This window comes from Corylus avellana, chromosome 1 (assembly GCF_965113065.1).
Source record: "Corylus avellana chromosome 1, dhCorAvel1.hap1.2, whole genome shotgun sequence".
Taxonomy (NCBI): domain Eukaryota; kingdom Viridiplantae; phylum Streptophyta; class Magnoliopsida; order Fagales; family Betulaceae; genus Corylus; species Corylus avellana.
This window is the reverse complement of record NC_142490.1, coordinates 10,365,139-10,381,772: the sequence shown is the minus strand read 5'-3', so window position 1 is coordinate 10,381,772 and position 16,634 is coordinate 10,365,139. Positions and strand designations below refer to the sequence as shown.

At 36.8% G+C, this 16,634-nt stretch overlaps 3 protein-coding genes across 3 annotated transcripts in view; 1 reads left to right on the top strand and 2 right to left on the bottom strand.

The window, feature by feature from the left end:
• The window catches only part of LOC132170489 (kinase superfamily protein), a 30,011-nt gene extending 25,221 nt beyond the window's left edge, over nt 1–4,790 (bottom strand). The window contains exons 1-6 of the mRNA XM_059581487.2: nt 4,493–4,790; nt 2,866–3,094; nt 2,206–2,311; nt 1,965–2,106; nt 1,513–1,777; nt 488–855 (exon numbers count right to left, since the gene is read on the bottom strand). Coding sequence (XP_059437470.2) covers nt 488–855; nt 1,513–1,777; nt 1,965–2,106; nt 2,206–2,311; nt 2,866–3,094; nt 4,493–4,778 — 1,396 coding nt within the window. The 5' untranslated portion in view covers nt 4,779–4,790. The remainder of the gene's footprint in view (nt 1–487; nt 856–1,512; nt 1,778–1,964; nt 2,107–2,205; nt 2,312–2,865; nt 3,095–4,492) is intronic.
• A 2,738-nt stretch (nt 4,791–7,528) lies between these two features.
• Nucleotides 7,529–10,464, top strand: LOC132172082 (disease resistance protein RPM1-like). Its single transcript, XM_059583519.2, has one exon. The coding sequence runs from the start codon at nt 7,529–7,531 to the stop codon at nt 10,385–10,387; it is 2,859 nt and encodes a 952-aa protein (XP_059439502.2). The 3' UTR covers nt 10,388–10,464.
• Nucleotides 10,465–11,037: 573 nt separating this feature from the next.
• Nucleotides 11,038–14,459, bottom strand: LOC132171328 (disease resistance protein RPM1-like). Its single transcript, XM_059582616.2, has one exon. It carries the CDS (start codon nt 14,201–14,203, stop codon nt 11,363–11,365), a length of 2,841 nt encoding a protein of 946 aa, XP_059438599.2. The 5' UTR covers nt 14,204–14,459; the 3' UTR covers nt 11,038–11,362.
• Nucleotides 14,460–16,634: the final 2,175 nt, after the last annotated feature.

Sequence of the window (16,634 nt, the reverse complement as noted above, 5' to 3'; positions counted from 1 at the left end):
AGCAAAATACAAAACAAAACAAAAGGAAGAAAAAGTAGAGAGGAGCAGAGGCAGTCAGGGGGTCTGCAATGTAGCGTGCAATGTAATCAAATCCAAGGCTCTGGTACCATGTTATAGGGTTTGAATGGGAAGAAAATAGAGAATGAAGAGGCTACGTTTTCTACCTAGCCTCTCTCTCTTACCTTATATAGCAAAATCTAATACAAAAATATCTCTACATATTCTTATAACACAAACAAACTCTTCTAACATCTCTCAACCACATAGTGAAAACAGTGAACCCACCCAGCTTAATTGACGTCCCAAAATTTCACAAAATGACCATTGCATTTTTCCCTTGATACGGAGCAAGGGAAAAAGATGGGAATAATCACTTCTGAAGTTTTGAGCTAAAGATGTGGTTGTGTTCTAATACAAAATGAATTTCGGCTGTCCATGCCTATGCAATCTACCATCTATAGGAAAGTTTCAAAGCAGAGAGAGTCACCTGAGCATCCATAACTGAACTTCTGAAGTCCAGTTGCAGTGAAATCTATATCTCCCTCTCCAATACACCTTTCCTTCAGCAAATGTTCAGAAAAAACAGTAGATCCCAAAGGAACCACAACAGCTGCCACATTATCCAGACTGCCCTTTTCAAAGGCAGTGTTTACTATGCAATCAGCTAGTGAGTACAAGCATGAAGCGGAAAGTTCTGATCTCAGCGTACCATGACTCTGTACTTCCCACAACAAATCACAAACATCCTGTAAGCTCAACTTCTCAAAAACACCATCAGATGCAGCCACCAGATAGCTATCATTCATGGCCAGAGGCTGCCAATCTGTCACCTCCGGTGCAGATATAACACCATAACTGAAAATAATTCAAAGAAATACTAAATCAGAATTTCAATAAATAGTTTTTTCTGCAAAGTCAAAAGAGGATGTTAGATGATCAAAAGAAAAGAATTGCAAGTTAACAGGCCTTCATTATGAGCTCTTTTAGAGGTCATGACGCCATGACTGGGTCAATTGAGGAAGGGAATAATAAGGCGTATTTGTTTCTACACAAAATGTGTTTTGGGAAACATTTTGACATGTTTCGTATTTGGTGCATTTAAAAACCTTAGTTAACAGGGGAAAAAAAAAAAATCCCTAGTCAATGGAAAACTAAGCAAAACAAAAGTGTAAATTATTTTCTATCTATTAAAGCTTCTGTCTCTAAATGCCATCACAAGTATGCTAGGCCCGCCTGCTGTCAGCTACCACAGCAACTGCTGAACCTTCCACATGGTCATGTTGGTTAATGAGTACATGGTCATGTTGGTTAATGATTTTCAGTGCCATCCAAATGATAATTTTTTTTAAAAAAAAAAAAAAATGTTTTCAAATTCTGGATTTCAGCAAATAACAGAAAATTACTAATTATTCCAAAAAAAAAAAAAAAAGTTTTCAATTTTCCAACAAAATGTCTTGCTTAAAAACAAACAGACTCCAAATCTACATAATTTTCGCTTTTTGTGAACCTGACCTTTTAAAGGGCACATCACCAATTGCTCGGGAGATCGCCAGCTGACCATTTACTCGGGGCACACCACCCAACTCAAGAACATAGCCACCAGCAGTTTCAACGCGAATCCTTTCATCATCTCTATCTGGATGATGATCTCTGGTCAATTCCTTAACATAAAAATGTGCCAATCCGTTGGAGGAAGCCGCTTTGAAGTTGTCATCATCTCTTACACGTGAAATAGCACCGTTGCGTCCTTTCTGCCTGTATAACCTTATTAAGGTGGCTGCAATCCCCAAATACCATCAACTGAATAACCTTTACCATGTTTTTGATAAAATGATATGGCATGGTAATCATACAAGAATACTATGCCATAAAGAACAACAGAAAAACATTGTCTAACGTTCCAAACATCCCATGGTAAGAACATGTGCATTAAAACAGCGAATTAAGCCCAAAAGCCGTCTAACCTTTAGCCTCTGCAGGAGACTGGAATTTTTCAGAGCACAGAAAAGCCTTTGAATCTCCAATGTTGGCAACTAAAATTTGACCATCAGCTATCAGTACAACTGTGGCTGTAGAACCAGAATCAAGATTCCTTCTAGACGCTTCCTTCAAGGCTCAAGTGAATTGATGTCAACATAAGAGCAAAAGGAAGAAAATAGTACACAATAATTCTGAAACAAGCAAAGAAACATTAATAGAACTTGCCTTAGAAAAAGTCCCATCAATATCATGGATTGCCCTCATCAATGCTTCTTTTAAAATTGCTAAGTGAAGAGAATCATCAAAATTCACTGGCCATGAATACTTAAACCTAGAAAAGCATTCAAAATTTAGAAATACATATCAACAACATCCCCCCAGATTAAAAAGGACTGTACCAAACAAAAGTTTCATGATTTAAATACTAAAATCCTCTAAAAGAATTAAACGGGATAACTTGCTCAAAATACAACAGGCTTATGATTAGCAAAATTAAGAGTGTGCACAAGTGACCGACATATCCCTAAGATAATGTAGAACACTGCAATATTGTATTAACAGTAAAAAAAGGTTTTATTGTAAAATAATCCTACAGGTTTTTCATAAAAAAGTATGTAAAAATTCTTTCTATCGGCACACATGTAACACACGACCCACCACCGTGCTTTTGGTTTTTCTTTTTTCAGATTAAGATTTTTTTCCAGTTGTTTAAATATACATATAGGCGTATTGCTTTAACTTCTCTTTAATGTTAACAACTCTATCAAAACCACAATGGTAGAAGTAGAACACTCCATGAACCATGCAATAATCAAAAACAATGACATTGACATGAATGTATCAGTAATACACAAGAGCACCTCCCAAGATCCAAGTCATGCTGACCTAGTGGTTCTTTCATCCCAATTAAGCATTTGAAAAAAAATATCATGTTCTCTCTTATCCAGAAATCTTGCGCCCCATTTCTTTGAAAATGTTGCATCCAGAAGGAAATAAGTATGCAAAACGAAATACTCCAATAAAAGTTTCGAAGCCATGTCACTAGCATCAGCACCATTATGACCATCAAAAACTGCCACCATTCCAACTGTAACCTCCTTAACCCCTACTTTACCTGCTCCAACAACAGACAAAAGCCAAGTTTAAAATGAACGACTAAAAATAAAAGGTAAACTACTGTTCATGTATCATTTATCCATAGATTTTAACTCGGTGCAATTTGGAATTATTTGAGAGTTTCAGTATAAGTAAATGCACATGAAATGACTTAAATTGCCATCTACAAGTACACATATTTTACAATTTTTTTAACAATAAAACTATTCTAACTGAACATTATTTGAAAATCGATACACAACGGTCAGTTTGACAATGGGATTGATGAATGTTTTTTTAGTTAGAGAAAAATACACTTAACCCCCCGAAATATCACCACTTTATTATTTTAGCCTCCAAAATTTAAAAAGTGACACTCGAATCTCACAAACTACCAAACCGGAAAATTTAGCCCATCCGCCATTGAGGGTGGTTCAAACACCACAAATGGCCAAATAGGAGTGCCCTAAACCACTCTCAAACCATTTGGGGGTGGCAAATGGGAGTGGCCGAAACCACCCCCTAGCCATTTGGCCATTAGGGGGGTGCCAAACCACCCCATGGCCACCTCCAGGGCAACCATAGTGGGTGGTCGAGCCACTTCCTTTAGTCAAATAGGGGTGGCCGGCCAACGCCAAATGGTTTGGGGATAATTTCGGCCACTTCATTTGACCATTCTCCAAGCGGGCTAAAGGGGAAGCTCAACCAATGCCAAATTTTATTTTTTATATTTTTGTTATTTTTTTTTTAACACTTTCCTTTGGAGCATTTTTGAAAGTTTATGAGCTACATTGGAGGCTAAAATTGTCAAAATTTTGTAGTTTGTGAGGATTTGAATGTCACTTTTTAAACTTTGAAGGCTAAAATGCAAAAGTAGTGATAATTTATCAAAATTCCAACTTAGGGGTTGATTTGGATGAAAGATTCAAATTGGTATAAAAATTTTAAGGGAAAACTTTACTTAACCCCTCTAAATAGTATGTTTTTGTAATCACCTCCTTAAAGTTAAAAAACTCTCAATTTAGAATATCCAACTTTAAAAAAATTTGCAATGTCACCCCTCTATTAAGATTTTCGATTATATCGTAACAGAGACCTTGAAATTTTTCAAAATACCCCAGTTTTTTTTTTTTATTATTTAATTCAGATAATTTTGTAATTTTATAAATTTTATAATATATAAAAACCATTTCACTTATTTGCCATCTGATTTAACCCTAACAGGAAGGTGATATTGTAAATTTTTTAAAGTTTGATAGAAAAAATTAAGATTTTTTGAGCTTTAGAAGTAATTGTAAAAGCGATAGAAAATTGAGGAGCTTAATTGAAGTTTCTCCAAACTTTAAAATCCTCCTAGTAATGCAATTAATATGTATTTATGAGAAATCCCAAAGAGAGAGTGTGCGCATGGTGGTACCAGGAAAGGGGATACGAATGTCGAGAGCACAGAGGATGCGGTCTTCCTGGGACTTTCGGCGACCCTGAAGCCTGGCGGATTGGCAACGAGCCATGGTGGTGGTGGTCCGGGAATCGGGACCGTAGTTGGAGAGCTTCCAGCGGGGGCATTTCGGGGACTGAAAAACCGCCGGAGCACCACCTTCTGTGTACACCGTCAAGCACGTCGACGACTCGCCGTAAGTGCGCGTTTTTGCTGACGCCAGGAACGCTAGCAGAAATAGCTGAAATTTGAATGCTTGAAACATCTGCTACCGTTACGTGAGAAATGAATAATGCCAACCCTTTACATTGAATAAATAAATATATATATATATATCATAAATTACGCCAAATGAAAAATGCAAAATCAATCCTAATTTATTTGATTTGCATTCAGTTTTTTTGTGATACTAAAATGATTCAAAGACCTCCTAGCTATTATACATAAATAATAATTTATTTTTTAACGTCGAATTTCATCAAAATATTTGACGAATTTCGTTAATGTACTATATCCGTGCTAACAAAATGACAATATGTTACTTATAAAAAAAATGGATAAACTACGAGCGACTTGAGAGGTCGTCGCAGCCACTCCGTTTCATTTTTAAAAAAATAATAATTAAGTTTTTAGTTTTCTATTGTATATATTTTATTTATTTATTAAATATTTTTATTATAAGTGACACATGTATTTAATTAATTAGCGTTTTATATCAAAGATTTCTACTAATTTTATATTAATGTTTTAAAAACTTGAAATTCAAGTTTTCTTCTTGTTATTTTTTTTTTTCTTTACACTTTTTTTCATTTGAAACTAATATGGGAATATTTTAACAATTTTTAATTTATATGAATTAAACTAAAATTAAGGTTCTTATGATATTAAAATTTTTTGTAATTTATACATTCATGCAATGTTCTACTTGTGATTGTGTTACTAACTCACTATGTTTAATAATATACTAATGTATAACCTTTAGTTTTTTTTTTTTTTTTTTGAAAAACGCGTGATAGTTTTTTGACACGACTTTTTTTTTTAACTTAGATGAAAAATATGTTGAGAAGGCGTTTAACTTTTAAAATGTATTTTTTATTGACATGTCCACACAAGCGGGATGAGGAGTTTAAGCTTTCAAATTAAATTATAAGAATTGTGGGTTATGTGCTACTTTCCCATAAAAATTTTGTTACATGAATGCGTTAACATACACACAATGTGATAGATTGTTAGGTTTTGAAGGAACCTAAACCTTTTAGATTCGTTGAAGGGAACCTAAAACATTTTCAAACACAAGGTTTGGATTAATTTTTTGCTTACTTTATTCATAACATAATAGCCTTTAAGCAAGCTATTACAATATTTTTTAGGACTGAGTCATCAAAACTCTTACATGAAATAAAATAAAGACAATATCAAATAAAAATAAACACACAATAAAATATTTTACTGTGTCATATATTTTACTATATCATATTAATATTAATAATTGTTCCGCATAAAACTCCATTCTCGTAACATTTTTATAAAGAAAAATATCATTTTGTATTTTTTTAAAAATACTAAATAAAAGAATGACCAAAAACATATATTATTTCTTCACACATTTTTTTCATTTGCTATTTATTTATTTTTTTCAAATAAAAAAATAAGTCAAAAGTTAAACTTAAATTGGATAAATAAGTTGAGACTATCATTTTCCTTTGTTGAGAATTGCCAAGAGCCACCCCCAACCTCTAGGGGTGGCACTAGGATCGCTCGTAAGCCACCCCAAAGTGGTGGCTGCCGCTATTTTCCTTTTCTTTTTTTATTAAAAATAAATATTTTTTATTTTACTTTTATATATTATATATTTAATATATTTTTATTTTTTATTAAGAGCGACACACATCACTATTTAATTGACACTGACATGACACATAACGAAATTTGTCAAAAAAAAAATTTACAAAATTTAACTGTAGGGACTAAATTGTTTTTTGGATATACTCCAGGCATCTCTGAGTTAGTTTTGATACAATATAGAACGATTTATAATTTAAAGCAACCACAAAAACCGATTTTGTATTTTATCTCTTTTAATTTTTGTTATTAAACTGGGCACAAGTTATTGACTTTTAGTTGAAACTTAAAAGTCATGAAACTTGCCAAATTTTAGAGAGAGGCAAGACAAGTAAGATGATGATGTCAGAATATAGAATGTAATTTGCAATTTGGACTAAGATCACAATTGGAGTTGCACGGCAAAATATTATGTACACACAAACAAGCATGTTTTTTTTCTTCATATGCAGGTAGACAAGAATGTTATTTTCTTTTTTTCTCTTAGCGGCTACCGGGCAGGTGGGGATATTAAAGCTAGGAATTGCAAGCGTTTCTTCAAATTCGAGAGTTTGATTTCTGAAATAGAAATCTTTAATCTTATTAGTATTAGTCATCTTGAATCTTACTAGTATCTTAATGGGACTTTGTCGGACTATGACATTTTTATGAAGAAAAATGGTCATTACAAGTAAGAAAAATGGGATTTACAAATGTTGTCATACAAATTGGTATGAAAACTTTGCTTAAACATCTCTGTCTACTAAAGGAAATATTCCTTTATATTATTTTATTTAAGCGGCATAATGATCTAGAAATAATACAAGTATCTCCATGATTGTATAATGATTCTTAATAATTTATTGTCTGACTTGACTTCTTCTCCCAATGGCATTCTTTCCTTGTTCAATAGTACAACATTTTAAAAGTCTCTATCTTAAGAGAAAGGATACGTGCACGATGCCTCCTCTGTTCTGACTTTGAGAATTTAGAAATATGCATCGACAAGTTGGAATAGGAATCAGCCAGGGGAAAGAAGTTGCAAGAAGTAGACGAAAGCTACAGTATAAAAAACTGGCCAAAAGGAAAAAGAAAATGAAAGAACTGGCCAAGCAACTCCGCCATTTTGTTGACCAGAATGGCATGTATATATATGGCAGTGTTTGGGGCTAGACCAGAAAACTAGAGAGAAGAATGGCGGAAATCGCAGTGGGCTTTCTGCTCCACAAGCTCACCTTTTTACTCCGAGAGGAGGTGCAATTACTGAGGGGGGTTCGTGCAGAAGTTGTGTATATCAATGATGAATTTGAACGCATCAAGGTGTTCTTGAGAGTTGCTGATGGGATGGAAGATAATGATCCTGAGATCAAAGTGTGGGTTAAGCAAGTGAGAGAAGTCTCTTATGACATTGAAGATGTTCTTGATGACTTGAGGCGCCGCTTCACACATCATAATGGGAGCCGTGGATTGTATGCTTCTCTTCGAAAGCTCTCTAGTTGGGTCAAGAATCTGATGGCTCTTCATCTAATTGCTTCAGAAATGCAAGCCATCAAATCGAGGGTTGCAAGCATCTCAGAGGGTCATCGGACGTATTGCTCCAGAAATAATATAGTTGAGCAAGGCTCAAGCTCCCTCACATGGCTGGACTGCCAAGGAGATGCCCTTCTACTTGAAGAAACTGATCTCGTGGGCATTGCCGAGCACAAAATGAAGCTGATTGAGTGGCTCGTCACACGCCAAACTGGACGTCAAGTAGTTTCACTGGTTGGAATGGGAGGGCTGGGGAAAACCACCTTGGCAAAACAAGTGTACGAGGATGCAAAAGTGAAGAAACGTTTCAAGTTACATGCATGGGTGATTGTTTCTCGAGCTTTCAATATAGAGGAGCTTTTAAAAGACATGGTGCAACAACTCTTCAGCGTGATTGGAAAACCAGTTCCTCAAGGCGTGGATGGCATGAAGAGCAACCAGCTGAAAGCTATGATCAAGAAGCTGCTGCAGCAAAGTAGGTATCTGATCATTTTAGATGATGTATGGCAAACAGAGGCCTGGGATGCAGTCAAACTTGCATTGCCCAACAACAATTGTAGCAGCCGAATCATGCTCACAACAAGAAATAAGGAAATTGCCTCTACTTGCTGTATTGGATCGCATGATATGGTGTACGAACTGGAGCACTTACCTGAAAAAGAGTCTTGGACCCTTTTCTGCAGGAAGACATTTCAGGGGAAGTTATGCCCAGCTCATTTGGTGGAAATTTGTCAGTGTATTGTAAGGATATGCAGGGGTTTGCCCCTTGCCATTGTTGCACTCGGTGGTGTTTTGGCTAAAAAAGACCATGGAAACACAGATGAATGGAGAAACATTTGCCGCAGCATTGGTGCTGAAATTGAAGGCAACCATGAACTTGGGAACATGACAAAAGTACTTTCTCTCAGCTTTAATGATTTGCCTTACTATCTGAAATCTTGTTTGTTGTATCTGAGCATCTTTCCAGATTTTTATCTAATTGAGCAAATGAGGTTGATCCGATTATGGATAGCCGAAGGCTTTGTATATGCAAAAGGAGAAAAGACACCAGAAGAAGTTGCAGAGGGCTACCTCAAGGAGCTCATAAACAGAAGTCTCGTTCAAGTGGCAGAGACAACCAGCGACGGAAGGGTCAAAACCTGCCGCATCCATGACCTTCTACGGGAGATAATCATTTTGAAGTCAGCAGATCAAAACTTTGCAACAATAGCAAAACAAGAAACTGTAGAGTGGCCTGATAAAGTTCGACGCCTATCAGTCTTGAACACATTACAAAATCTGCAACAGAACAAGACCACTTCTCATCTTCGTTCTTTGCTCATGTTTGGGGTGATGGATTTGCCTACCAATATTTCACTCTCTAAATTGTTTCCTGCTGGTTTTAGGCGGCTCAACGTGTTCGATTTGCAAGGTGCTCCTTTAGAAACGTTTCCTGGAAAAGTTGCAAAGCTTTTTCATCTCAAGTATCTAAGTTTCAGGGACACCAAGGTGAAGACAATTCCAAAATCTATCAAGAAGCTTATAAACCTAGAAACATTGGATCTCAAAGGCACATATGTCAATGAATTGCCTGTTGAAATTTTGGAGCTAAAGAAACTACGCCATCTCCTTGTATATCGTCAGGAAATTACATCTTATGCAGACTTCCATTCCAAGCATGGGTTTAAGGCCCCAGCAGGTATAGGAGGTTTTCAATCCCTGCAAAAGCTGTGCTTTGTAGAGGCAGATCAAGGCAGCAGCAGTACTTTGATGGCAGAGCTGGGGAAGCTGACTAAACTAAGGAGGTTAGGGATCATCAAGTTGAGAAGAGAAGATGGGGTTGCTTTGTGCTCATCCATTGAAAAGCTAAGCAATCTTCGGGCATTATCAATAACTTCATTGAAGGAGGATGAGATCATTGATCTGCAGCACATTTCTTCACCTCCTCCGTTTCTTCAACGCCTTTACTTAACTGGGGCACTCTTAGACAAGTTACCAGATTGGATAGCTTCTCTTCAGGACTTGGTCCGAGTATATCTGAAATGGAGTCAACTAAAGAAGGATCCTCTAATACATCTTCAGGGTCTGCCAAATCTTGCACATCTTGAATTGCTTCAGGTTTATGATGGAAAGGAATTGTGTTTTAAGGCTAAAGGGTTTCAAAATCTGAAGGTTTTGGGTCTTGACAAGTTCGACAGTTTGGAAGCCATGACAGTGGAGGAGGGGGCAATGCCTAAACTCGAAAAGCTAATCATCCAACGCTGTGAATTGTTGAAGAAGGTTCCATCAGGCATTGAACACCTCACCAAGTTAAAAGTGGTTGAGTTTTTTGATATGCCTGATGAATTAATCATGACATTGCTTCCCAACAGCGGTGAAGATCGTTTAAAAGTAGCACATGTCCCAGCAATTTATTCCAGCTATTTGAGGGATGGTGGTTGGGATGTGTATTCTTTAGAAACATTCCAAGAGAAATTGACTTCTCCTGGGCCAAGCGCTCCAATTAGGAGCACTGAACTTCGTAGTGCTCTATGGAAGGTGTAGATCTGAAATTTTATCAGTCTGGATAAGATTCTCAGTTCATTTCTTTCGCTTTGTTTAATTTGTCTTGATGTTTCTTAATTGGCTGTGTTATGTTCTTATTTTATCATACGAGCAAATTAAGGTTTTAATTTTTTTTTCCTGTTCATTTTATAGTTGCTTGAAACTGTTTGACAGAATGATAGTCATGGGTTTGGGATCATAGGAAAAAAAATAGCATCCATACTTGTTTTCTACACAAGGATTATGAGTTTCTTAACGTAGCCTCTCCCTCGTTTAAAAATTCTGATTGCAATGTAGCCTGGCTCAAAATCTTGGAGGCTGTTTGCAAGAAGATGTAAAAATATAACAAAATTTGTATAAAGAACACTCTATCTGTCATGCTATGGAATCTTTCACGATGCATTTTGCATCAATAAAACCTTGCATACTGACTAATTCGCGGAAATGGATCCTCAGAAAGTAGCCATTTAGGCAAAAAGGTGTGAAAATTGAGAGAAGATTGTTCTCATCTTTTAAAATTGAGACAATTTTGTCCCACCCTTTGCGTAACCGGCTCCTCTCCATTTTCTCTAAATCGCATATATAAGAGAGGGGTTAAACTAAGAATTTGGGAAATGATTACTTAGAAATTTCCCAACAACACTTAGAGGGGCTGAATAAGTATTTTCCAACAAGTATAACAATTTCAAAATAGCAACCACACAACAATCACCAAAGTTAACCAAATTAGTAAAAGGATCAAACACAGCAATTTTGAATCCCCTGGCTCAAATTTTGGTCATGATCTTTTTTAATGAGTACAACTTGGATAGTAATTGAAGGAAAAAAAAGAAAACTTAGAATTAGATCAGCAGCACCGGAGTACAGGTACTGGTTTATTAAGGCACATATTAAAGGAAGAAAACAAGGAGCTAGCCAGCCTTGTTCTTGATTATTAGCATTTTGTAAGTATAATAAAATGAAGCAGAAAATGCACTATTTCCAATAGGAAGGAAGTTCATGGGTAGCCATCCTTGTGGGGGCTGAAGTCTCTCCCTCGATTAATCTCTCCAATGAGTAGACATCCCAGCCACCATCTCTCCAATAGGTAGAGTTAATTTCTGGCACATTTTCAACCTTCCAATAATCCCCCACACCTTCTATGTCTGGACGTATTGTCATGATTAACTCATAAGGCATGTCAAAAAAATCCAGCAGTTTCAGCCTTTTAAGATGCTCAATACCTGATGGCAGCTTTTGCAGCAATTTGCAGCGCTGGAGGATGAGCTTTTCAAGGAGAGGCATGGCTCCCATTTCTATCTCTACTGTCTTCAGTCCATCCATGTTGTCAAGGCATAAAACCTTGAGCTTCTGAAATCCCTGAGCCTTAAAATGCAACGTGTCTCCCTCATAAACCTGCAGAAATTCAAGATGTACTAGATTGGGCAAATCTTGAAGCGGTTGAAGAGGATCATAGTCACCCATTAATTGGCTCCACTTCAAAGACACCTTGGCCAAACTGTGGAGAGAAGATATCCAGTGTGGTAACTTCTCTAGACGTCCTGCCAGGTATAGCCGCTGAAGAAAAGGAGGAGGGGATGAAAGGTTTTCAAGATCAATTATCTCATTCTCTTCTGTTGAAGTTATTGACAAAGCGCGAAGGTTTGTTAGATTTTCAATGGAAGAGCAGAGAGCAACCCCATTTTCTCTTCTGAAGTTCACAATGCCAAGCCTCCGCAGCTGTTTCAGACTTCCAAGCTCTTTCATTAGCTCATTGCCGCCATGATCTGCCTCTATGAAGCAGAGCTTTTGTAAGCACCGGAGACTTCCTATGTGTGGCATGGCCTTAAACCCATATTTGGAATTTATGGGCACATAAGATTGGATTTCATAGCGATACACCAACAGGTGGCGAAGTTTCTGAAGCTGGGAAATCTCAGCAGGCAATGCTGTGACGCATGCATGTTTAAGATCCAATGTCTCCAGCTTCTGCAGACTCTTAATTGAGCTTGGAATGGCTTTTATCTTTGTGGCCCTCAAGCTTAGATATTTCAGAAGGAGCAGCTTGACGATCTCATTAGGAAATATCTCAAGAGGTGCACCTTGCAAATCTAACACTTTAAGCAGCTTGAAATCAAGAGGAAATGGAATGGGCTTGGAATACTCAGACAGAGACAGTGAATCTACCCTCCGGAATATGAGCAAAGAACGAAGCCGGGAGATGCTCTGGCTTTGTTGAACATCCTGCTTGGGTTTTTGTATTGACAGGCGACGAACTTTATCCGGCCAATTAATCACGTTTTGCCCTCGAACTACTGCTACGAAGTTCTGATCTTTTGACTTGGAAATGATAATCTCCCGAAGCAGGTCATGGATGCGGCATGTTTTGATCCTCCCTTCGCTGCTTGTCCCTGCCACTTGGATCAAGCTTCTGTTCAACAGCTCGTAGAGATAGCTCTCTGCAACTTCTTCCAACGTCATTCCTTCTTTCTCTTTAACAAATCCTTCTGACACCCATAATCGAATGAGTCTCATTTGGTCGATGGGATGCTTTTCAGGAAAGATGCTAAAATACAGAAAACAGGACTTGAGATAGTATGGCAAATCATTATAACTGAGTGACAGAATTTTTCCCATGTTATTGAGTCTAACATTCTCTTCAAGTTCATCAGCAAGACAACGTTGTATCACATCCCATTGCTCTGTCGTGTCCTTTGTCGCCAAAACACCACTGAGTGCCACAATTGCAAGCGGCAATCCTTCGCATCTTCCAAGGATACTTTCAGCAAGACCCTTCAAATCTGGGGGGCAAGAGTTCTGATCCCCAAAAGTCTTTCTGCAAAATAGAGTCCAGGACTCTTCAGGAGACAAAGGGTTTAGAGCATGGACTTTACCATTGAACTCCCTGCAGGAGGCAGAGGCTATTTCAGTAATACGAGTTGTGAGCATTACTCGACTGCCATTGTTGTTTGGGAATGCAAGTTTGACAGCATCCCAATCATCAACATGCCACACGTCGTCCAACACAATCAGGTACCTCTTTTGTTGCAAAAAGGTTTTGATTTTGGTTCTTAGCTGATCGTTGCTCATGCTTTCTACTTCTGGAGGAACTGGCTTCCTTTTTACCTTGTAGAGTTGCTGAAGCATGTCTTTTAGGAGCTCTTCCATCTTGAAAGATTGAGAAACAAACATCCAAGCTCGGTATTTGAAGTGCAGCTTCACTTGTGCATCATCATAGACTTTCTTGACCAAGGTGGTCTTCCCCAAGCCACCCATTCCGACCACCGAAACCACTTTGCCTTCAGTATCACCCGGAGCCGGGATAAGCCAGCTGATGAGCTGCTTTTTGGGCTTTTCGATGCCCACCAGATCAGCTTCTTCTACCAGAAGGCCATCCTGTCGACGGTCAAGCCATTTCTTGGAGTCAACTACTGTAGTTTCCCCCTGGATTAATCTCTGACGTGCCTCCGCAATACTTACAACTCTGGATTTGATGCGTTGTATTTCGGAACCAAACTGATGGCGAGCATTCAAAGTCTTTATGATCTTAGCAAGAGAGACATAGAAATCATTGCCATGAGGTTGTGTGAGGTGAAGCCTGTACTCATCAAGAGCATCTTCAATATCATAAGCTACATCTCTCACTTGCTTAACCCACACCTCGAGTTGAGGGGTCTTCTTTTCCATTTGATCTGCAGCTCTTAGGAAGGCCGTGATTTGCTCCAGTTCGTCTTCGATGGACGCAGCTGCTTCCTTGACCCCCTTCAATAATTTGACCTCTTCTTGCGTCAAGCTCGTGAGCTTGTCGAGAAGATAGGTTACTGCAATTTCAGCCATTGTTTCTTAATTTTTCCTCAGCTACCTAGATAGCCTTTCTGGCTGTTTCAGATAGTCTTTTGTTTTTGAGGCTCTAAAGAAACAAGGCCAAACCTTTGTTTTATTGTCTTTTTCTTCGGTGGAAAAACATGGGTAATTGGTGATTTTTGACTTGCTCTTCTGAAGATGACTATTCAAGCTTGGATTTCTGCTTCATATGTTGCGCGTATATATAGACGTGTGTGTGTGCGCGCCATTGACGCCAACTGGTTCAGATTGTTAGTGGAGAAATGGTCAAGTTGCTCAATAAACAATTTTCATCTATTTTAATTAAATGATATCATTACTTGTGGTTCAGGCAACTTGGAAATTTTCATTAGAAATGATATTCTGTTGCATAGTCCTTTCTCTATTTTATGTCTCCCTTTGTAAATAATCATACCACTTCCTTTCAACCCAATTGCTAACTAGCTTAAATTGTAGGTATCTTCTGAATTTTGATTTTTGGCAGTCAAAACTCATTATCTTTTCTGTTTTATCTGACTTATTTTAAGTTAACCTGAATCAAGGCCGGCTCAATATATTTTGGGGCCTTAGGCGAAACTTTTAAATGAGGCCTTATTTTTTTTTTTAATATTTATATATTAATTAAATAATATTTATTTTAATATTATTATTATATTTAAAGTTCTCATTTTTATTAATCCTTACAAAAATAAACACAACAATAAAAAAAAAAAAAAAAAAATTAATTTTTTTTTTTTTATGAATCTTTACCTTTTTGATACACCTGTTTTAAACAAAACCTACAAAAAAAATTGACAAAAACCACAAGAAAAATCAAGCACAGAAATAAACATTACAAAAAAAATAAATAAATAATTAATTAATTTTTTTTTTTATGAATCTTTACCTCATTGATACACATGTTTCTCTTTCTCTCTCTTAATCTCTCTCCATCACATTCTGTTTTGAGTGAAACTAAGGAAAGAGAAAAAAGAAGATAAGAGGGAAGGCTGCCGGCAGTGGAAAAGAAAAGAGAGAAAGAAAAAGAAATGAAAGAAAGTGGGGTGGTTAGATTTGGTTAAAATGATCTTTTAATATCAAATAATTTCGGATGCATAGATAGATAGGCTCTTTTTAAGTATAAGGATATTTGATTTTCTTGATTAATTCGTCTTATTTTATCATGTGCTTATTATATTGGGGTCTTATTAAATTGATGCATTTTTTAAATTACTTACTTATCATGATTAGAGGCCTTAAGTTTTTATTAAAAAAAAAATTAGGCCTAATTAAAAAAAAAAAAAAAAAAGGGGGTCCTTAAATTACAAAAAAAAAAAAAAAAAATTTGTCCAAATTTTTTTTTGGCCTTATTAATCCGGAAACTCTAGCTCCTCACTTGCCTCATGATCTAGCCACAATCTTAACTAGCAAGCAAATCAATTACCTCCCAAAACCTTTTCATTTGACCCTAAATTTCAAAAGTGACGCCTGAACAATTCCAATGGTATCAACCTCAACGTCCACATCAATCTTTCGTGGAAATCCTTATCAATTTCAACTCAGCCTGCTTGCAGTGATTTGTAGCCGCATACTGCATCAGGCCTTCGCTATCCATATACATTTCCTAGCGACCTTTTCCTTGTAGAAGCGAAGATTAGTTCTTGTGGTGCACAAGTACACGCTATCAGTTGTGGAGTATCCCATCATACCAACTGTAGATATTTACATTTTATTCCGACTTTGTATTCGGATTTTAAACAAGGAAACAACTAACAAGCATCCTCTGAGGAAGGCGTTAGGTAGGCACTTGAAAAAGTAGACAAATAATAAAGAGAGCAAATACCAAACAGGTGGTGGGTGTAGGTGTTATTTCGCTAACAATGATTGAGAATTCTAAAGAATGTGCTCACAGCATCATTACATTGTCAACAGTTTCTAAAGTCAGCATTATTACATTGACCAGACTTATCTGAGTAAGGTTTGGATGACCAGTTGAGCATTGGCCATAATAATGCAAACAGGAAAGATGCAGGAAAATTCCTCCTTGTTGACCCTAATAAAATTTCTCTCAATTATAAAACCCTGTAGTGTCATGCTGACAAAATAATTAAAAGATTTCTTTTTTATTGAGTGTACAAAAAGTTAGTCTAATTATATATTTTTTTTTTCATTAACTAAGATTAAATGATTACATGACCTTCATGGGTACTTCAATTTTTCAGTACAGATTTGCATGAGATAATCATTGGGCCAAATTTGACAGTGTCAAGGGATGGTTTGGAATTTCAAATCATGCATCAATAGAAAAGGAAATTTGCTAAATTACTTAACAAATTAATTAGGTTAATTTCTTTAGCAGTATTACATTTGCGTCCTTTCATTGGTTCTTTCCAATATTCAAATGGAGGTTGAGGAATTTGCAAGAAGGGAGTATGTTAGGTTTTAT

Coding starts and splice junctions, on each gene's coding strand:
- LOC132172082 (XM_059583519.2), top strand. CDS start 7,529: ATGGCGGAAATCGCAGTGGGCTTTCTGCTCCACAAGCTCACCTTTTTA.
- LOC132171328 (XM_059582616.2), bottom strand. CDS start 14,203: ATGGCTGAAATTGCAGTAACCTATCTTCTCGACAAGCTCACGAGCTTG.